We start from the raw sequence: 22,850 nt of genomic DNA on the forward strand, positions 1-22,850 counted from the left end.
GAAATCCAGCTAAGCAGCTCGGAGCGCTCTGCCAAGACCCCCAAAGTGTGGCGGACTAGCCTCTACCGATCCGGTGGCCCCAGCACCCTGGCGGGGCGTGGTCCGCGGCTGCAACGGTGTCCAGAACGCAGGGGCAGGGGGCCGCAGCAGGAGGGGCGGGGTGGGCGCGCGGCGCTCTCGCGATAGCTCAGGGGGTGGGGGCCGTGAGGGGTTGCTGACGAGGAGGCGGGGGAGCGGGGCTGCGGTTGCGGCGGCTGTTCTCCTGGGAGGAGGCGAGTGGCCCTTTCCCCGCCTCCTTTTCCTTCCCCTCCCATTGAGTGATTCAAGCCTTGCGCTTCCCACTTCCGCCCCCTCTGCGAGCCATTGGAACTAGCTGAGCCGAACAAGTTGCGGCCGCGGAACAGCAGGCGCTCCCCGCCTCCTCCTCATCCTCGCCTCCTCCTCCTTCCTCTCCTCGCCTAGCCGCCGCCGCCGCCCCGAGGCCTCGCGACCTCCGAGCCCGCAGCCCACGCCGCGGCCGACATGAGCTTCTTGTTGTGAGTAGCCAGGCCCCGCGCGCGCCGGCTTTGTTCAGGCGACCTGGGCCCCGGGCCCCCGCCCGCCCGCCTGGCCCCGCGCTGCTCGCGCCGGGCGTGCCCACCGGGCAGGTCTCCGGGAGCCTGCCCCGAACGCTCGCGCTGCCCGACCGCCGCCACCTCCCTGGCCAGCTTCGAGCACGCGGGGACTCCTCCAGACTCCAAGGAGGCTCTTTCTCCCCGGACCCCCAGTCCCGACACACCCCGACGCCTGCGTCCGCATTTCTCCATCACCCCTGTCTTTCCTCTCGGTCTTCTCTTGGCGTTTGTTTGTTTGCACGCTCTGCATAGATACCTCCCACTCTTCCGCAAGACCCGTATCCGACGCGTGCCGGGTCGCTTGTCAACGTCTCCCCTGTCCATTGCTTTTTTCCCTGGGTCCCAAGCACAGAAGTTAGAGCTTTTACTTTCTCCCGTCACCCCAGGACCCTTTTCATTCCTCACTTAGGTTTTAGGAGTGGGAACTTGGGGTGACAAGTCTTGTAGCTGTAACACTCTTAGCGCGGCTGCTGGCGGGTTAGGATCCTCTGGTGCCCCTCCTCCCAGCGTGCTCCCCTGAAGAGTACGGGCTTTATCTTTTTAGACAACCACCATATAGGGTCTGGGTAGTGTGCCCTGGGTTGATTAGGGAGTTGTTTTGCAAATCATTTGTAAATGCCAACTCAGCGTCACATTTAGTGCTGGTCATTATTTCCCTTATCATTTATTGCATACGGGTTGAGGGGGATGGGCAGAAAGATGGGGTAGCCGGATGGGGGTATGGTGGCAGCAGACAAGCCTCAGGTCCTCTGAAAACAGGACCTTACACCTTGGGGAATTACGCTTTTGAAAGCTTCGCTGTGATTCACCTCTGTTTAATCTGTGGTTAGAAAGCTAATAAAAACTCGGGAGATTGAAACCCATCCCATATGCTCCTTTACTGTGGTGGAGAAAATCAGTATTTAAAGATTATTTTCTGTTACGATTTTCTTCTTTCCCCACCTCCCGTAATTTTTCGTCATCACATTGGCACCTGTATCCTAAGAATTTAATTAACCCTTATCTTCACAAACTTATATCTAGAATGTTAATCCTTTTTAGGGTGTTTAAGCAAAACTGAGCGATCACAGAGGCTAACCGGCAGGTGGACTTGCTCATATTTCTAATATGCACAAGGGGGCCTGGCTTGTGTCAACCTGCCTAAAACATTTAAGCTTATGAAACCTCTTTCTTAGGCTCATCCTAGAGTTGGTTCTGAGTTTGTCAGATAGATAGTACTAGATGAGAGAACTGAGTGACTTCATAAAAGTCTGTTTCCTATTTTAGTTTGACTCAAAGATAGCCAAGCATCTCCACTTGAGGCTTCTCACCTTGAGTATTTTTCACATTCCTGATGTTGATTTCTTCAAGAATTTAAAAGCTGTCTTAAATAACAATGTAGATATGTCCTTGACTGCTTCTCTTGGAACTCATAGCTAAAATTGTTTGAAGCAGGGAAGAGCCATATTTGGCTGAAACTAGGGCATAAAGAAGGTTTTGGTGGTATTTTCTGAGTGTGAGTACAATAGTATCCTACTTTTCCACGGCTCAGTATTTAATAATTACAGAAATGCGATGGATAAGTTTATTTTCCTGAAGCATATTGGCTAATAAGAATCTTGCCATAATTAATGTATATAGCACATTAGAGGGTTTGTACTATTTGGAACACAATTTTTCAGTCACGTCACACATAGCAGTTAATAAATTCTCAACATATTTTGCCTGTGTGCTGCTTGACAGTCCAAAAAAGTTAATCTAATATTTTTGTCTTTGATTTTTGTCCACCGGTAGTTTAAAATATGAAGGGAAGACCTCATAAGTAGAAATGCTTATTATCAGAAGTGAAAGAACAAAGTTTTGGTTATTATCTATTTGTTATTTGGTATAGTTTCCTGAATATTATTTCTGTACTAGCAGATAAGCAAAGAAAATAAGAGCTGCAGTTTAGGAGTTAAATACAAAATTTTTGCTCCAGTTCTTGGAAGCTTACTTGTAAAGCTGCTGTAAGTGGATGAAGCTGAAAAAATTAAGGACAGTGTGAGATAGGGTAATGAAGGTGATGACTCATAACTCTTGAGGGCTTTAAGATAGAAGGAAAGACTTATTGACTTAAAAAAACATCATTCGTTGTGCAGGCACTGGTGCAGAGTATCATTTATGAACAAAACACAAAAATTCCTGCATTAATGGAGCTTATGTTCTGGTAAATGACTATAAACACTGAACATCAGTACATTTTATAGTATGGTAGGAGGTAGTAAGTGCCAGGGAACAAAATAGAGCAGGATAAAGAAGTTTTGGCTAGGAAGTGAGGTAGATTAGGTAATCCTTAGAGGGTGTTTAGGTAATCTGCAGCAGTGATACCTTTGTGTAGCTTTTGTACAAATGGCTCAGAATAAACTTGCACTGCGTATGTGAATCTGACTGGGACAGAGCTTTGGTTGTGCTGCATACTGGCCTGTGTGTGTCTTCAAATTAAGCTAAACTCCCAGATGGTGCATACAAAAACTTCACAGGAACCTGATTTAACTTTGTAGCCTCAAGTCTTTAAACATTTCCTTAGTACCTGCTCTGTGCTAGGCATTGTGCAAGATGTGAGACTCCAGAAATGGTAGACAGTTTATAATTAGTCATCTGTAATGGATGCAATACAAGCATAGGGGTCCAAAGAATACAGAATGAGCAGGAGGAAGATTTCATGGAAGAAGTGATAGTTAATGGAAGGTATAACAAGAGTTCTCTAAAAGGATGAGGAGAAATGGGAGACTTCAGTCAGAGGAAACATCTGAAAGGCATAAAATTGCCTGTGAATTCTCCATTTTCAGGTTTGTTCAAGAGGCTGTAGAATTTGGGAGCTAGATGGGATCTGTCAGTACACAGCTTACTCCCCTCTTTTTTGCTGAAGTGGCAAAATCACCAGCCTCAGGCTCCTGGCCTAATCAGTGGCCTGGGTAGAATTGGAATACAGGTCTCTTGACTTAGGGTTTTTCCTCTCCTGACATTTTATGCATGTAAAATTCAGGGAGATTTAGGATCAGAGTGAGTTCGTAACAAGTCATTCTAAAAATATATAGAGTATTCTTCTATGATGGGTGATGACTTAGATGGCTGGGATAGTGAAGGGTGGGAAGGAGTCACGGGAGGGAGGGGATATGACATATATGCATAAATACAGCTGATTCACTGTTGTACAGCAAAAACTGGCACAACAGTGTAAAGCAATTATATTCCAATAAAGAGCTAAAAAAAAGTAAAAAATATATATAGAGAGAAAGTATTTGTTTCTGTGTTTCTAGCATTTTTATATTGCAAGTCTCTTCTGACATGGAATTCCACAGAAACACTTGACTAGGAAAAGATCAAGGTGTAATTTTCTGACGTAAGACTATTTGGTTGGAACAGAGTTAAAACAGATATAGTTAACTTTAAAATAGAAGTTCGTAGGAAGGTGGTTTAGGAATTTGAGTGAATATAAACTAGGTCTGTTTCTGTACAGAATGAAACAAAGAAGTTGGGAAAGGAAGGAAGAAAGGAAGGAAATATTTATTGAGCCTTATGCTTGGCAACTGCCATTTGTATTTTCAAAAGAATAGCAATTTAGGAAAGGGGACCCAGGGTTTTAACTGTGTTTATGTCTTTGTATGTCTCCCTCTTTACTTTCCTCTTCTCTCCATTCTCCTTCTTTCCTCCAAACATCCCCTCTCCCCGCCTCCCATCCCGGCATATTTGTTTTCAGGCAAATGATTCAACTGATTTTAGTGCTTCAGCATCCTCACCTGTGAAAGAAATTAGTAATAAAAATAGCCTGCTAAGTGCTTACTAGTGTGCCAGGCACCAAATGCTTTAGATGAGTAACTCAGCTTAGTAGCTAGCAGGAACCCCATTTTTACAGATGAAGAAACTGGCAGAGAGAGGTTAATTTGTTCAAATTATGGGGCTAGTCAGTGGGGTGGCTGGGATTTGAATCCTGGCAGTCTAGATCTAGAGAACCTGCTTCATATTACCTTATCTATAAATGATAAAATAATATAAAAAGATGGTATTCCGATAGGCCTTGCTTTTAAGAGAAGTCTTTATTAATATCTCATACAGTTAGGAGTGTTTTCTAAGGGTCATCAAGAATATAATGGTGGAAGAGAAAATAGAAACCTTTAAATTTAAATAATACTTTTAAATTATTTTTGACTTATTTTTAGTGTAAGAATAATATATGTGTTGGAGAAATCACAAAATACTGATAAGAACAGGAAGAAAATAAAAATCTCTCATAATCACACCATCAGAGATAACTATTGTATTTTGTGATATCACTTCCTAATCTTTTCTGTTATGTTTTTGTTTGTATATATTTAAAAATATACAAATGGGACCTCCCTGGCGGTTCAGTGGTTAAGACTCTGTGCTTCCAATGAAGAAGGCATGGGTTCTATCCCTAGTCTGGAAACGAAGATCCCACCTGCTGCATGCCACCAAAAAAAAAAAAAAATGCAAGTAGATCCTTACTGTGCATAGATCAGGTTTTTCACTTGTGAATTCTTTATGTCAATATACTTCTGCAGCATCACTTTGAGTGGCTGTTACCCAAGTATTATCTTAACAGTTTTGTTATCTGACCAACCAGTTTAATATGTTACACTTTTTGGGGGGTTGAGAGGGAGAGGGAATGGAAGTAAGTATGGTCATGTTTTCAGAACTATAGTTTTGGGAATTGCAAATATTAATACTTGGCTGGCCTTAGTTTACTTTCACCATCTGATACAGGATTGCTTTTGTTTTATATTACTGAGTGCAAAATAATTACTATGTGATTACTTTTATCATTGACTTTTTTCCCTTGATGTTGTTGAAGAGTTTTTGTACCTTTGGAGTGTCTGATATATGCAAGCACATGTAGTACTTCTCTTCAATATTATATTGATTAGGAGGTATTGAAGCCGAATACTTGTGTTACTTCTTAAAATATATGAGACAAATGGTACCTATTAGGCAGGTTAAGTCCTATAGAGAACTTTTAAACCCTCCTTTCTTCCAACATTCCTTTTTTTAAAAGATTGAGATATAATTGGTGTATAACATTAGTTTCAGGTGTATAACTTCCATTTTTGTTTTGTATCAATTGACTAACTTAAGGCCATCTTTTATATCATGTTTAATTAAAGTGTAGCTGTGAAGTCTGTTCATTTGCAGAAGTGATTTTTTTTTATTGGAATATAATTGCTTTACAGTCTTGTACCAGTTTTTGAGGTACACCAAAGTCAATCAGCTGCATTTATATGCATATCCCCATATTCCCTCCCTCCCTCGACTCCCCCCCACCCTCCCTGTCCTGGCCCTCTAAGGCATTATCCATCATCGAGTTGATCTCCCTTTGTTATATAGCTACTTCCCACAGGCTATCTATTTTACAGTTGGTGGTATATATATATGTCTATGCTACTCTCTCACTTCGTCCCAGCTTCCCCTTCACCCCCCGCCCCCCCAGCCTCGTGTCCTTCAGTCCATTCTCTGCATCTGCATCCTTATTCTTGTCTTGTCACTGGGTTCATTGGTACCATTTTTTTTTAGGTGCCGTATATATGAATTAGCGTACAATATTTGTTTTTCTCTTTCTGGCTTACTTCACTCTGTATGACAGACTCTAGGTCTATCCACCTCATTACATATAGCTCCATCTCATTCCTTTTTATGGTGGAGTAATATTCCATTGTATATATATGCCACATCTTCTTTATCCCTTCATTTGTTGATGGACATTTAGGTTGCTTCCATGTCCTGGTTATTGTAAATAGTGCTGCACTAAACATTATGGTACATGTTTCTTTTCGGATTATGGTTTTCTTTGGGTATATGCCCAGTACTGGGATTACTGGATCATATGGTAGTTCTATTTTTAGTTTTTTAAGGAACCTCCCAACTGTTTTCCATAGTGGCTACACCAGCTTACATTCCCACCAACAGTGCAGGAGAGTTCCCTCTGCAGAAGTGATTTTTAAATTTTATTTTGAAACATTTTCAAATTTTTAGAAAAGCTGCAAAGAATAGCACGAGGAAATCCTTATATATTCCTTATTCAGTGAATCCTTTAGTTTCATTAGTTGCTCCAATAATGTCATCCTCAGCAAAAGGATCCAGTCAGGAATCATGTATTACACCCAGTTTTGTGTGTGCAGCCTTTTTCAAACTGAAACATTACCTTTTTTCTTGACTTTCGGGATTTTTACATTTATGAGGCTGCAGGCCAGTCATTTTATAGAATATCTTTCAGCTTGAGTTTGTCTGATGTTTCCTTGTGGTAAGACCTGGTTGTACATTTGAGGCAGAAGTATCACAGACGTGATGTATGTTTTTCTTACAGCATCTTAGCAGGTGCACATAATGTATGTTTGTCCATTATTGGAGGTGATTCCTTTGATTAATGTGTCTACAAAGATTCTCCAGTATAAAGTTATATATTTTTTCTCTTTGTGATTAATTTTTTGTCAGGAGCTATTTTGCAACTGTGTAACTATCCCATTCCTCATTCCATTTTCACCTTTGTCAGTGAGAAACCTGGCTCCCATTATCCTCAATGTACTTACTTGTTCAGACCTCTTATCCTCCTAACTCTGCCTGGCCACGTTCCTTGTGGCTTGGGCTCCAGCTGTCATCCAGCCATCATTACTCCTCTCCTGAGCATGTGTGGACTCCTGCTTCAGCCATATTAAGGATGAAAGCAGTCTGAGACTCCACTGTGTATGGTATGAGTGTGATAGTAATCTAATTTTTCCCCCATGAATCCTGTGTTCAGGACCAATACCTCAGAGATGTTGGGAGAATTAGATATTCTGAATGTAAAAGGCCTAGCTCAATAAATTGTAGTTATGTGCAGCAGTGATATCTAGTTCATTATCAATATCTCAACAGTGTGATGGTTGCTTATAGATGTTATTTTTTATAAACAGTCATTTCTGATTACTAAATTATAGCCAATTTCTGTAGATTTATTATCATATGTATTAGTGCTACTTTGATTTTCTGAAGTTAGAACTTAAAAGCAGGAGTATGAAGGTAAACAAACATGATTTGGGTAATAGTCTAAGTACCTCATAGCCAAGCAGCCTTATTGTTAATATTTGTAATGGAAAGATTGATTCTTATTTTATTGCTACTATTTTTTTGTTTTTGTTTTTTTGCCTAAGTTCTCTTGTTCTCAAGTTAAAATTTGATGAGTTCAGTAGTTGTAGTGTTGGGTGTTAATTTTTGTGTTTCTTTGTGGAAATAGTTAATGGTTTAAATACTTTCTTAGTATTCAGTATAAACATAGAATAAAGTGGAAGCAGTGGGGTAAAAAGTCTTTTATGGCAACTTTTCTGGTATCTCGATGCCCAGATCATGTTCCAGACAGATGGGCGGCAGCATGACCTTCTCTTTAGAGAATCTGTTTGTTTGTTGGTGCCCTGTAGCGTTAAGCTACTGAAATAGCTCTTTGTTTAAAAACTCCCTGTTGGTTATAGGTTTTACTCACATATGCCTGGTTCCATTCTCCCTAACCCTTCCCCACACCCTGCCAAATGTTCAACTGGTTTTCTTATTTTCAGCTCTTAGAAATTGTTCTTCTGAGTCAGTGAACAACAAACCGATTTGTCAAAACTGAAGTCTCTCAACCGGAGCACAGCATTGCCTTGAGGACTAATGCTTGTTTCTCCACCCTATTGTTACGGACTCCCAAAGGAGTCTTATTTGTCAGAATGTTCAACCTTTTAATCAATCCTTTGTTAACCTTGTCAATTCTTAATTTGGGAAATGGCAAGTTATGAAGAACTGAAATAAAACTTTTTTTTTTTCAGATTATCATTAGAACCAAATTATACCAAAAAGTACAATTCTAAGTGGCTAGACATTTGGGAACTAAAATGTTCCTCAGTTCAGCTGTATTAATTTTAGCTTTTGCTCAAGTGGGAACATATTTTTATAAGGTGTTGGGACTGTATTGTCAAGTGATAAGTGTGGATTCTAGAGATATCTTCACTTTTTTTTTGTCATTCAATATTAAGAAGAAAGTATCACTGTCATTTAGCACCATTGGGACAAAAGGCTACTCTTGACCCTCTGGTGACAAGAAGCCCCCCCCCGGCCCCAGGACTAAGGAGATCATATCTAAACATAACTATGAATTTTTTTTTTTAAATTTAAAATGTGTTTATTTTTGAATTCTTTTTGGCTGCACCACATGGCTTATGAGATCTCAGTTCCCCAACCAGGGATCAAACTTGGGCCCCAGCAGTGAAAGCATAGAATCCTAACCACTAGCCCGCCAGGGAACTCCCATAACTGTAACCCTTGAGAAGTCTACTTTAGACACTTAAAGTGTGGGGCTTTGGCATCACTTAGGAGCATGTTAGAAATGCAAGATTTCAGGCCCCATTCCTCGAATTAAAATGCATTTTAATAAGACCCCTTATTTTAAAAAGCACCTTCAAGTTTGAGAAGCTTTAGACAATAGTAAGTCGGTGGATGCCTGTGTATTGAGTTAAATGATTCAAAATAAGGTAAAGGAGAAAAACAAAACAAAACCCTGGGATTCAGTGTAAAACTGAAGAAGAAAAATACTTGGGATACAGTATAACACTACCTCTGTCCTTGAGAGACTCTGTGAGGCCCTGACAAAGATTCTTTGCTTGACCAAACTTTGGTCAGGTCCTGAACTTTCTCCTAGGCCCATCTGTGCACTTCCCTGTAAAGTCTGTTTTTAGCAAGAACCCTGCTAGTCAGTTTAACCAGAATCCCCTACCACCCTCAATATCTGATCAGCTTCATCATCTGCCGCCATTCCTCAGGTGATGTATGATCACCCCTGCTTGTGTTCAGCAAGAATCCTGTTAGGTCAGTTTAACCAAAAACACCCTCCCCTCCCCCCCCCCCCCCAGATGTTTTCTTTTAGTAATTTTCTATCCTCTCACCCCGGTACCCTGCTCCTTGGTTGTATATTCCCTCTTGCCCCATGCTGTGTTTGGAATTGAACTCAATCTCTCTCCCCTGCTGTAAAATCCTGTTGCAGTAGTCCCTATACCTACCTTGTTGTTCCTGAATAAAATCTGCCTTACCATCTTTAACAAATGTCAGTGAATATATAATTTTTTTCTTTAACAGCCCTCAAGGTTAGGTTCTCTGGCTGTCTTTGCACACTTGTAATTATAATTATTGTTTAAGGTCTTTTCTCCCTCCTGGACTGTAAGTTTCATAAAATTTGTTCATTGTTTTATTTCCCAGCATGTTAGTACATTGCTTGGCAAATGTGCCTTCAACATGTAAATACATATATTTTTTAAAATTTATTTATTTATTTATTTATTGGCTAAGTTGTGTCTTTGTTGCTGTGCACGGGCTTTCTCTAGTTATGGCGAGCAGGGGCTACTCTTCATTGCAGTGGGCGGGCTTCTCATTGTGGTGGCTTTTTTTGTTGTGGAGCATGGGCTCTAGGTGCCCGGGCTTCAGTAGTTGTGGCACATGGGCTCAGTAGTTGTGGCTCAAGGGCTCTAAAGCGCAGGCTCAGTAGTTGTGGCACAGGGGCTTAGTTGCTCCGTGGCATGTGGGATCTTCCCGGACCAGGGATTGAACCCGTGTCCCCTGCATGGGCAGGCACATTCTTTACCACTGTGCCACCAGGGAAGTCCCAACATGTAACTATTTTTGATTGACTAAAAGTTGTCATGGAAAGAACAGTAGCCTGTGAGTGAGGAGACCTGAGTTTCAGAGTCTTTGGTTTGTCACTAGCCATGTGACCTTGGGCACATCACTGAGTTTCTCCTGTTTCCTCTGTTTACTGGTGGGGAAGGAATGCCTATTCCATTGGGTAAATGTGAGAACTAAATGAGAGAATGTTCACAAAGGTTTTCAACAACCAGAGAGTCCTGTGCGAACACTGTTAGTATCCTTGCTCATGAAATTCCTAAGCCCAGTATGTTGTCTTTCTGAATTCAAATTTTGTTTAGCTATCTTAACAAATGCATGCTACTGCTGTGTAATACAATAAATATTTATTGGAATCTACTGTGTATAAGGAAAGTGTTATTAGGTGCTGGTAGTAGGAGGAGAAAGGTAGGGGTTCAGAAATAAATTAAATGTGGTCTCTGTCCTCAAGAATCTTAAAATTGGAGACCAGCGTATTACATGGATGTACTCTTCAATAAAATTGTTGTAAACTCATAGTTTTAAGTCCACTGGCTAATGAAGGTTAAAGATTATTGATATTCCAGTGGGAATACAAATTTCGTTAGGTGTAGGTGTGAAATAGTTGCATTCAGTATTTTAAAAAGTTATGTGTCTGGTATAGTCATGTATTCAGAACAGCAGAAATTTTGCAGCTGTGTGCTTCTGCAGTTTTAGGCAGAGGCCCTTTCTCTTGGGATGAATTTGGGGGCCTGCCCTGCTTAATTTTGGCACTGCTGCCACTGTTGCTCCATTGCAGCATTGCGTTTTTTAATAGGGAAAGGAGGTGGCTGGAATCCTTTGGCCTACTTTCTTCCTGCAGTTTACTTGGGCTTCTCAGGTGGGGATTGGAATGGGCTGGAAGTGATTGGCAAAGTCCCAAGGCATAGAGAGCTCCCACAGTAATGGTGTTTGCTAACATTCCAGCCTCATCTGCTGCTTCCTTCCATGTTTCCCTGCACTAAGCTTAGCCATTTTATTTGCATTTCTTTCAACATGCATTTCTCCCATGTCTGCCTGCTTTTGTAAATGCTGTTCCTGTTGTTCTGGCTGGAGCCCTTCTCCATTCCACCCCTATTTCTTTACTTTAGGAGCTAACTCTTTTTTCCTGACCTCTACCCCCTTCCCAATTTGTTAGGTACCATTTCAGTCTCCTCAATAGTCCTTATTGTAGCTTGTATCAAAAAGATATTGTACTTGTCAGTTTTCAGGCCTTTCTTCCTCATCAGAGTATGTGACCTCTTTGAAGATGCAGCAGTTGCAAAAATTATTTTTAAATCTCTACTGTCTAGCATAGTGCCTGTTATATATTGTCTATATATGGCATGTTACATACTTGGTAACAAAAATTTTTTATATGATATCACTTATGTGGAATCTAAAAAAAATACAAATGAACTTATTTACAAAATGGAAGTAGACTCACAGACTTAGAAAACAAACTTATGATTACCAAAGGGGATGGGAGGGGCAGAGGTGCGGGGAGAGATAAATTAGAAGTAAAAAAAACATTTTCTTTTGACAAATCAATGACATTTTTAAGTATTTTCATGATGGTAGGTGGAGGAAGTACGAATGATTCCCTTCATTTCCTTCTAATTTTCCCCTTTTAAAGACTTTTGGGGAACTAGAAGTAGGTGGCTATTGTGCACAGAAAGATTTGGAATACCTGGGACTTCCCTGGTGGCGCAGTGGTTAAGAATCCACCTGCCAATGCAGGGGACACGGGTTCGATCCCTGGTCTAGGAATATCCGCATGCCACGGAGCAACTAAGCCTGTGTGCCTGAGCCTGCACTCTAGGGCCCTCAAGCCACAACTACTGAGCCCATGTGCCGCAGCTGCTGAAGCCCAAGCACCTAGAGCCCATGCTTTGCAACAAGAGAAGCCACCACACTGAGAAGCCCAGGCACTGCAATGAGGAGTAGCCCCCGCTCACCGCAACTAGAGAAAGCCTGAGTGCAGCAACGAAGACCCAACACAGCCAAAAAAAAAGAATATTTGGAACACCTGTTTATTGGATCTTTATTTTACAGTTTTGTGGAGACCTTGTTGTTTTACCCTTTTTTCAAGGATTGCTGTATGCCAGGCACGTTCCCTACCTGCCACTGTAAATTGTCTTCAAGTAGCAGTGAGTGCAAGTGCTTATATCCCTGCATCCCACCACTATTGTACCACTAAGAATAATAATCCTGAGAGCTTCTTGGGCTTCATATATATATATATTTATATAAATATAAATAAATAAATATATATTTACATATAACCAAGTAAACAAGTTGATAGAAAAGTCTTCCAAAGAACTTCTGTCATCTGTCTTCCTTCCTTCCTTGCTTTTTTCTTTCTTTTTCTTTCTTTCTTTTCTTTCTTTCTTTCTTTTCTTTCTTTCTCTCCCTCTCTCTCTCTTTCTTTCTTTCTTTCTCTCTCTCTCTCTTTCTTTCTCTTCCTTCCTTCCTTCCTTCCTTCCTCTCTCTCTCTCCTTCTTTCCCCTTCCTTCCTTCCTTTCTCTTTTTAAGTTTTTGGCCATGCCATATGGCATCTGGGATCTTAGTTCCCTGACTAAGGATCAAACCCTGCATTGGAAGCATGGAGTTTTAACCACTGGACCACCAGGGAAGTCCCTCTTTCTTTCTTTTTTTTATTGAAGTGTAGTTGATTTACAATGTTGCGTTCATTTCTGATGTACAGCAAAGGGATTCAGTTATATATATTCTTTTTCATATTCTTTTCCATTATGGTTTATTACAGGATATTGAACATAGTTCCCTGTGCTATACGGTAGGACCTTGTTGTTTATATATAATAGTTTGTATCTGCTAATCCCAAACTAATTTATCACTTCTCCACCCCCTTTCCCCTTTGATAAGCATAAGTTTGTTTTCTGTGCCTGTGAGTTTGTTTTGTAAATAAATTCATTTGTGTCATATTTTAGATTCCACATATAAGTGATATCATATGGTATTTGTCTTTCTTTTTCGGACTTACTTCATTGTTGGGACTTACTTCATTTAGTATGATAATCTCCGGGTCCATCCATGTTGCTACAGATGGCATTATTTCATTCTTTTTTATGGCTGAATAGTATTCCGTGTGTGTGTGTGTGTGTGTGTGTGTGTGTGTGTGTGTGTGTGTTTGTTGATGGACATTTAGGTTGTTTACATGTCTTGGCTATTGTAAATGGTACTGCAGTGAACATTAGGGTGCATGTATCTTTTCGAATTATAGTTTTCTCCAGATATATGTCCAGGAGTAGGATTGCTGGATTATATGGCAACTGTATTTTTAGTTTTTTGAGGAACCTCCATACTCTTTTCCATAGTAGCTGCACCAATTTACATTCCTACCAACTGTGTATGAGGGTTCCCTTTTCTCCACACCCTCTTCAGCATTTGTTATTTGTAGACTTTTTAATGATGGCCATTCTGACCTGTGTGAGGTGGTTCCTCATTGTGGTTTCGATTTGTATTTCTCTTATAATTAGTAATGTTGGGCATCTTTTCATGTGCCTGTTGGCCATCTGTATATCTTCTTTGGAGAAATGTCTATTTGGGTCTTCTGCCCATTTTTGATTGGGTTGTTTGTTTTTTGGTTAGTGAGTTGTATGCTCTTTTATTTCAAAAGGGGAAAATAATATCTTTTATGTTAAAATTTAGAATGTAGTTGGGGTTTTTTGTTGTTGTTTTTTGTTTTTTTTTAAGGTAAAAAGTGGATTTATTTAGAAAGAAACACACTCCACAGACAGAGTGTGGGCCATCTCAGAAGGTGAGAAAGGCCTAGATTGTAGTTTTTAATAAGTGAAATTTGAAAATTAATAGTCGTGTGAAAAGTAACGGTGGAATATAATTTTAAAATTCTTTAATAATTTCCTAGGAAAATATTACTTTTGTCCAAGGTAAGCATGGATTATCTGTAGAGGTGGATTTTACAAACTGAAGTATCCAATCGGATTTCTTGTTTCTTAGTTATCTTTCTGATATCTTAATGCAGATAAGAAACATAGTTTAATGCAAACAATAAACATGTTTGGGAGGCAGATGACATACTTGGAGCTGTAAAAATGACCTATAGATTCTCGAGGTAGATGTAAAATTGCTTTTCACTTGTTACTCTTAACACATTTAGTGCCCTTCTCATGGAGTCGGATACAGAGCTTTGCCAGGGTTTTTTCCTTTCCCCAAACTATGAGTGAAGTAGTGTCTAATTGCTCATCAATCTGAAGAGTGTACTTTTATGATATGCTTACTGTTTTTGAGCATTTACAGGTCTAACTATTATGAGCATGAGAAAGTTATATGTTATGAAAACTCAGAATACTTTTTTTTTAAGTTTATTTATTGGCTGTATTGGGTCTTTGTTGCTGCGCATGGGCTTTCTCTAGTTGTGGCGAGTGGGGATTACTCTTCGTTGTGGTGCATGGGCTCTAGGCACGGAGGCTTCAGTAATTGTGGCACACAGGCTCAATAGTTGTGACTCGAGGGCTCTAGAGTGCAGGCTCAGTAATTGTGGCACACGGGCTTAGTTGCTCCATGGCATGTGGGATCTTCCTGGCCCAGGGATGGAACCTGTGTGCCCTGCATTGGCAGGTGGATTCTTAGCCACTGTGCCACCAGGGAAGTCCCAGAACACTGTTTTTTTTAATCAGTAAGTACTTTGCATAATTGTGTGTGTGAGAAACTGCTAGCTTTAATGAATTTCTTTTTATGGCATTTCTGATATTTACATTTCACTTAGTTCAAAAGAAACTGGAGAGAAGAGGGGAAGATTTTTTCATTTAGTTTTATGTGTTTTTTACTTTTTTCTCCACTTTGATGGTTTCCAACTCATTTGTATTACTCTCTCTTAGTTTTATTTTTTTTTAATTTTTTAAAATAAATTTATTTATTTATTTTTATTTATTGGTTGTGTTGGGTCTTCTTTGCTGCTCACGGGCTTTCTGTATTTTCAGAAAGTGGGGGCTACTCTTCATCACAGTACGGGGGCTTCTCATTGCCGTGGATTCTCCTGTTGCGGAGCACGGGCTCTAGGCGTGCTGGCTTTAGTAGTTGCAGAGCGTGGGCTCATCATTAGTTGTGGTTCCAGGGCACTAGAGTGCAGGCTCAGTAGTTGTGGCCCATGGGCTTAGTTGCTCCGTGGCATGTGGGATCTTCCCGGACCAAGGATCAAACCTGTGTCCCCTGCATTGGCAGGCAGATTCCTAACCACTGTGCTACCAGGGAAGCCTCTCTGTCTCTCTCTGTCTCTCTCTCTCTCTCTCTCTCCCGCCACAGTTGAAGCCCTTTCCAGGTACGGGGAAGCATTGCTCAATCTCAGATAATGTGAAATGTCACGTTTGCAGTTGACTGTATTAGGATTAAAGGGTTTTTGTTTTTTGGGTTTTTTTTATTGTCTTTCCTGGAGTCTTATACAGCCCTTCTTTGCCTTGTGTTCCGAGGTTTGGCTGCATCTGTGTATTATTTTCACAGGTACTTTTCTGACATCACGCTGTTATCCATGAGCCGTTCTTGTTTTTAGCCTTCATTTAGAGGAATCATGATTTGTTCTATGCTTGGGTACCATAAGCTTATGCTTAAACCATTGGTGATCTGAAAGATGGAAATCCTTGCTCCTGAACAGAAAGGGAGAATAAAACAATCTTGAATAAAAGAAATATTCTGCCTCAGTTCCTTTATAGAAGAATTCAGTTATTCTTGTGATCTGGAGTATGTAAGCTGTGCAAAATCATTGTACTTTTGTGCCTCATTTTATGATTTCTAAAAAAAAACAGTTATATTTGACAACATTCAGTGTTTCTCCTAATGGTGTTTGAAAAGATTTATGGTGACTTGTGGGATTGGTAAGAATGAGATCAAATCTCTGGAGGAATAATTTACATTTAGTGATTTTCAGGAATGGAAAAGATTTTGCTCCAACCTCTTAATTTTATTTTATTTTTTATTTTTTTAAAGCTCTTTATTGGAATATAATTGCTTTACACTGTTGTGCCAGTTTTTGCTGTACAGCAAAGCGAATCAGCTGTATTTATACATATATCTCCATATCCCCTCCCTCCCACGACTCCTTCCCACCTTCCCTATCCTAGCCCTCCAAGTCATCACCCACCATCGAGTGGATCTCCCTGTGTTATGCAGCAGCTTCCCACTAGCTATCTATTTTACATTTCAACCTCTTATTTTTAGATGAACCAGTTGAGACTCGGGATCTTGTGATTTTCCAAGGCTACACTTAGTCAGTTATATAAACAAATTCTAATGAGACTAATCTTGATTATACCAAGAATTCCAAATGTCTTATTATTTTAGATGTATTTTTTGATGTTACACGACTTCCCACTTTTTACAGTTGCTTATTAAAAAAGGACTGAATGTAGCTATAACTCAGCTTATGTCTGTGGTGGACCTTCACTACAAAGGATAAAGAGATGGTACAGATGTATTGAACTGGTATCAGTTATTGAGCACTGATTGTGCACCAGCTTATGCTCTATATTTCTATACATATTTTGTTTTCAGAACCATCCCACATGGTGGGTGATTTGATTTCTCTTTTTTTGCGATCAGAATGATTAAGTAATTTACCCAGAGTCACATAACTAATACAAGGCAAATTAGGGATTCCAGCCCAGAGTCCCCAGCTGTAAAATCAAGTTTCCCTATTCCATATGAAATAGATAATGCTCAAGTTAAATAATACCAGCAGATGGCTTTTATTGATCCTTGTGCCAGGCATTGCATTAGTATTTTACTCACTGGTTTCTAATCCTTGAAACAACTCTGCAGCATAATGCTTTCTTCATTTTCAGATGAGGCAGATAAGGCTCCAGAGAGATTTAAGTAATAAGTAACTAAGTCAAGGTCTCTTACTAAGTAGTAGAGGTACTCTATGATTCCAGGGCCCTGGGTCCAGTCAGCATCAGTGTTTTCCACTACCCATGCTGAATGCTACTTTTACAAATTTCAACTTGATGTGTATTTAACTGATGGCTTTTGGTTTCCTCAGGGACCATTGGTATATCAAACTGATTGAATCTGGCAAAGTTTCTAAGGTGAATGAATGTTTTTGAAACAATTTTGATAATAGAACTAAGGATGATAGCAATAGCAGCCACCAGCTAATAAACCATTAGGAGAAGTCTGCATATATGTAGGTGATTTTGGCTTACTTATCTATAGTGTACTGTGAATAATACTGTGGTCAGAAATATATTGCACAAGTATGCTTAGATTTTAAAGATAGAGCAGTTCATGAACATTTCTGTAAATAACCCAATTTTATTGCATGTTTTGGTAAACATTCAAACTTTTTTATTAAGCTTTCAGGCTTTAAAATTTTAGTTTTAATTTTTGTCAGTATTATACATGGACTACATGATTTAATTTAGAGTCAAAAATTTTATAAGGCTTGTCAGAAAAACAGTCCCTCTTTTCCTGCTTCTGGATACAGCCACTTGAAATCTTTTACCTGATTATTTTGACTTTTAATTTCTTATCTCTAACTAGTTTATATTGTTACATATGGATTTTTTCATTTCTAGGCACTAACTATTGAATTCTTATGAAAGAAGAGAATATCATGCCCACATACCATATATGTGTATATATACACTTCCCACCCTGCCAGCTTCTCAATATAGTAGTTAATACTATATAAACACTGTTGACAGTTGAGCCAAGTATGTACTGTAATTTTATTTTTTCCTTTCCTAAACAACTTTATGCTCTTTCTGGGAATTTTTTGTTTTATTTTCTGTGTACTCAATACTTTTTTTAAACCTCCAAAGTTTTCCCCCAGTTAACCTTCAAGTGTGTTCAGATTCTCTTACTTTATCTTTTTTTTTATAAATTTATTTTTATTTATTTATTTATTTATTGACTGCGTTGGGTCTTCGTTGCTACGCGTGGGCTTTTTTCCAGTTGCGGGGAGTGGGGGCTACTCTTAGTTGCGGTGCATGGACTTCTCATTGCGGTGGCTTCTCTTGTTGCGAAGCACAGGCTCTAGGCTCACAGGCTTCAGTAGTTGTGGCACGTGGGCTCAGTAGTTGTGGTTCTCGGGCTCTAGAGTGCAGGCTCAGTAGTTATGTCACATGGGCTTATTTGCTCAGCAGCATGTGGGATCTTCCTGGACTAGGATTGGAACCTGTGTTCCCTGCATTGGCAGGTGGATTCTTAACCACTGCGCCACCAGGGAAGTCCCTCTCTATCTTCTTGAATAGTGTCTGTTGGAGCTTTCTGATCTGCTACAGTCTGTTGATTGATGTTATCTAAGTCTTGCTGTATAGCTGTTATCTTTGGAATCTCCCTTCACCTTCATTCTAGAGAATTCCCCTTGCATGGCTTTTGGGTTGGATTTCCTCTTTCTTGGGTCTCACGTCCTCTCTCTTGGTTTACTCCCTTTTTTGGGGCAGGTTGTCCAGAACCTTACTGAAAACAGTAAGTGGAATGTTAATATTTTGAGACCTTATGTATCTAGAAATATATTCTACATTCATACTTGATTAATGTTATGTCAGAGTATCAAGTTCTAGGTTGTAAATTTTCCCACAGAATTTTAAATTTTAATTTTTTTGATCTTTTATTATTATTATTTTTTAATTTTTTTGGCTGCGTTGGGTCTTAGTTGCTGTACATGGGCTTTCTCTAGGTATTGTGAGCAGGGGCTACTCTTCATTGCGGTGGGCAGGCTTCTATTTGCAGTGGCTTCTCTTGTTGCAGAGCGTGGGCTCTAGGCGCAGGTTTCAGTAGTTGTGGCACATAGGCTCAGTAGTTGTGGCTCACGGACTCTAGAGCTCGGGCTCAGTAGTTGTGATTTATAACTTTTGTATTCATGTTTCTAATATCTTCCTCCAGTTCCATTAATAAAAGAAATAAAGACTTTCCCCATTTCCTGGGACACTTTGTCAGTTTCTATAGGCATCAACATGGGCTTCTTTATTTTCTTAAGAATATTAATTTAATGCATTGACTGTCTTATAAATGCAGTGGTTTTGAACTTTAATATAAATTATTGTACAAATATGATCAAAACTTTCTGTTAGTTACTATTTTAATAGAAAAAGAATAAACCATAGAATACAAACTGTAGATTTTTTTCATTGAATAAGAGACCCATACTTATCATCCTGATCACCTGTGTGGTTTTATCCACAAGATACATTTAGAGGATTAGAAAATAAATGTGGAAATCTTAGAAGATTTCAGGAGAAAACGATATTCTCATGATAGCCTGAGAGAAAGGAGACAGACTAGGGCAGGAGTTCTTTTTCTGAATTTTTGAACAGATTTTAGCACTTCCCTGACTTCCTGTGTGCAAAATATTATGTCTCTAGAGAGAAAGTTCATAATGTCTTTCAGATTATCAGAGGCTCAAAATAAAGAACTAGAAGTTAAAAGGTCAGTAAAGAAAAAATCACATTCATTTTTAAGAACATTACAGGAGGTATTTCCATATTACATATGTAGCAACAACTATGCATGTATAGTGTGTACTGTGCTTCTATATCTATTATGACTAGGGCTATTTGTATAAGCTCAGAATATAAATTTAGCAAATGTCAAAATGTTTGCTTTTACTTTACCATTTTTGAGCTGGAGTCCTTTATCATTTTAGCTCAACAAACTTTTATTGAGGCTCTGTTCTGACCTAGGCCTTCTGCTAGGTTCTGGAGATGCAGTGATGACTTGAAACAGTCCTTGCCTTTGAGAATCTCATGGTGCATTGTAAAATATAGACACATTTTAGTGTTCTGTGTGAACACAGAGAAGGCATCCTTAATGTAGCCTAGGATATCAGTGAAGCTTCCTGAGGAAAAATGACCCCTGAATTAATTCTCTAGGGATGACTAAACATTGGTTAAAAAAAGGAAAGTTCAGTTAAAAGTATATGAGAAGAAGAAGTAAAATTATCACTCTTTGCAGATGACATGATACTATATATAGAAAACCCTAAAGACTCTACCAGAAAACTGCTAGCACTCATTGATGAGTTTAGTAAAGTAGCAGGATACAAAATTAATGCACAGAAATCTCTTGCATTCCTATACACTAACAACGGAAGAGCAGAAAGAGAAATGAAGGAAACTCTCCCATTCACCATTGCAACCAAAAGAATAAAATACCTAGGAATAAACCTGCCTAAGGAGGCAAAAGACCTGTATGCAGAAAACTTTAAGACATTGATGAAAGAAATCAAAGATGACATAAACAGATGGAGGGATATACCATGTTCCTGGATTGGAAGAATCAACATCGTGAAAATGACTGTACTACCCAAAGCAATTTACAGATTTAATGCAATCCCGATCAGATTACCAATGGCATTTTTCACAGAACTAGAGCAAGAAATCTTACGATTTGTATGGAAACGCAAAAGACCCCGAATAGCCAAAGCAATCTTGAGAAGGAAAAATGGAGTTGGTGGAATCAGGCTTCCTGACTTCAAACTATACTACAAGGCCATAGTGATCAAGACAGTATGGTACTGGCACAAAAATAGAAAGGAAGATCAATGGAACAGAATAGAGAACTCAGAAGTAAGCCCAAACACATATGGGCACCTTATCTTTGACAAAGGAGGCACGAGTATACAATGGAAAAAAGACAGCCTCTTCAATAAGTGGTGCTGGGAAAATTGGACAGCAACATGTAAAAGAATGAAATTAGAACACTTCCTAACACCATACACAAAAATAAACTCCAAATGGATTAAAGACCTACATATAAGGCCAGACACTATCAAACTCCTAGAGGAAAACATAGGCAGAACACTCTTTGACATACATCAAAGCAACATCCTTTTTGACCCACCTCCTAGAATCATGGAAATAAAATCAAGAATAAATGAATGGGACCTCATGAAACTTAAAAGCTTTTGCACAGCAAAAGAAACCATAAACAAGACTAAAAGGCAACCCTCAGAATGGGAAAAAATAATTGCCTATGAAACAACGGACAAAGGATTAACCTCCAAAATATACAAGCAGCTCATGCAGCTTCATACCAAAAAAGCAAATAACCCAATCCACAAATGGGCAGAAGACCTAAATAGATATTTCTCCAAAGAAGACATCCAGATGGCCAACAAACACATGAAAAGATGCTCAACATCACTCATCATCAGAGAAATGCAAGTCAAAGCCACAATGAGGTATCACCTCACACCAATCAGAATGGCCATCATCACAAAGTCTGGAAACAACAAATGTTGGAGAGGGTGTGGAGAAAAGGGAACTCTCCTGCACTGTTGGTGGGACTGTAAGTTGGTACAGCCACTATGGAAAACAATTTGGAGGTTCCTTAAAAAACTACAAATAGAACTACCATATGATCCAGTCATCCCACTCCTGGGCATATACCCAAAGAAAACCATAATCCCAAAAGAAACTTGTACCATCATGTTTATTGCAGCACTCTTTACAATAGCCAGGACATGGAAGCAACCTAAATGCCCATCAACAAATGAATGGATACAGAAGATGTGGCATATATATACAATGGAATATTACTCAGCTATAAAAAGGGATGAGATGGAGCTATATGTAATGAGGTGGATAGAACTACAATCTGTCATACAGAGTGAAGTAAGTCAGAAAGAGAAAGACAAATATTGTATGCTAACTCACATATACGGAATCTAAAAATGGTACTGATGAACTCAGTGACAAGAACAGGGAAGCAGATACAGGGAATGGACTGGAGAACTCGAGGTATGGGAGGGGGCGGGGGGTGAAGGGGAAACTGAGAATAAGCGGGAGAGTAGTACAGACATATATATACTACCAACTGTAAAATAGTCAGTGGGAAGTTGTTGTATAACAAAGGGAGTCCAACTCGAGGATGGAAGATGCCTTAGAGGACTGGGGCAGGGAGGGTGGGGGGGAATCGAGGGGGGGGCGTCAAGGAAGGGAGGGAATATGGGGATATGTGTATAAAAACAGTTGATTTAACCTGGTGTACCCCCAAAAAAAATAAAATAAAATAATAATTAAAAAAAAAAAAAAAGTATATGAGATAAGGAAAATTAGGCTCCATCTGATTTTAACTTTGTGGTTTTTTCCTAGTCAGACTGGCTTTATTGTAAGAATTTAATTTCAAAGCATTCATACCGTTAAAACTGCTGTGTCACTGATTGAATTGATACCTGTTGTGTTACTGCTTCATATTTGCAGGCAAATGATGCACTGTAGGAATTGTAGGTGAATCTTTGCTCTGGTGTTAACTTGAGATCGGTATCTAAGGTAAAGATTGTTCCATTAGTGCCAAGACTGCAGACTTGATCTTTTGTTGTACCCTTCATAATGGCTGTGGTTTTGAAATAGATACCAGGGGAAATTCTGCACTTTTACCCTGGTGGAAAAAAAAAAAATCCTTTTACTGCAAGGAAGTGCATGTTAGTTTTTTAAGTATAGTTAAATTACTCTAAACTGTGGAAGCAAACTGCAACCTATTTAGTTACTGAAAATAACTAAATAAAAATGAAGAGCTTACCTCCTCGCTCCTCCTTCCCTCCCCCAATGGGAGGAGTAGGCTTACTTAGATTGAGATGTCTTGCTTTGATTGACCCATTTTTTAGCCAAG

At 39.5% G+C, this 22,850-nt stretch overlaps 1 protein-coding gene across 1 annotated transcript in view; it reads left to right on the top strand.

The window, feature by feature from the left end:
• Positions 1-350: 350 nt before the first annotated feature.
• Positions 351-22,850, top strand: part of MOB1B (MOB kinase activator 1B) — a 52,905-nt gene continuing 30,405 nt past the window's right edge. The window contains exon 1 of the mRNA XM_057725451.1: positions 351-536. Coding sequence (XP_057581434.1) covers positions 523-536 — 14 coding nt within the window. The 5' untranslated portion in view covers positions 351-522. The remainder of the gene's footprint in view (positions 537-22,850) is intronic.

The sequence above is a fragment of the Hippopotamus amphibius genome, chromosome 3 (genome assembly GCF_030028045.1).
Source record: "Hippopotamus amphibius kiboko isolate mHipAmp2 chromosome 3, mHipAmp2.hap2, whole genome shotgun sequence".
In the NCBI taxonomy this organism is placed as follows: domain Eukaryota; kingdom Metazoa; phylum Chordata; class Mammalia; order Artiodactyla; family Hippopotamidae; genus Hippopotamus; species Hippopotamus amphibius.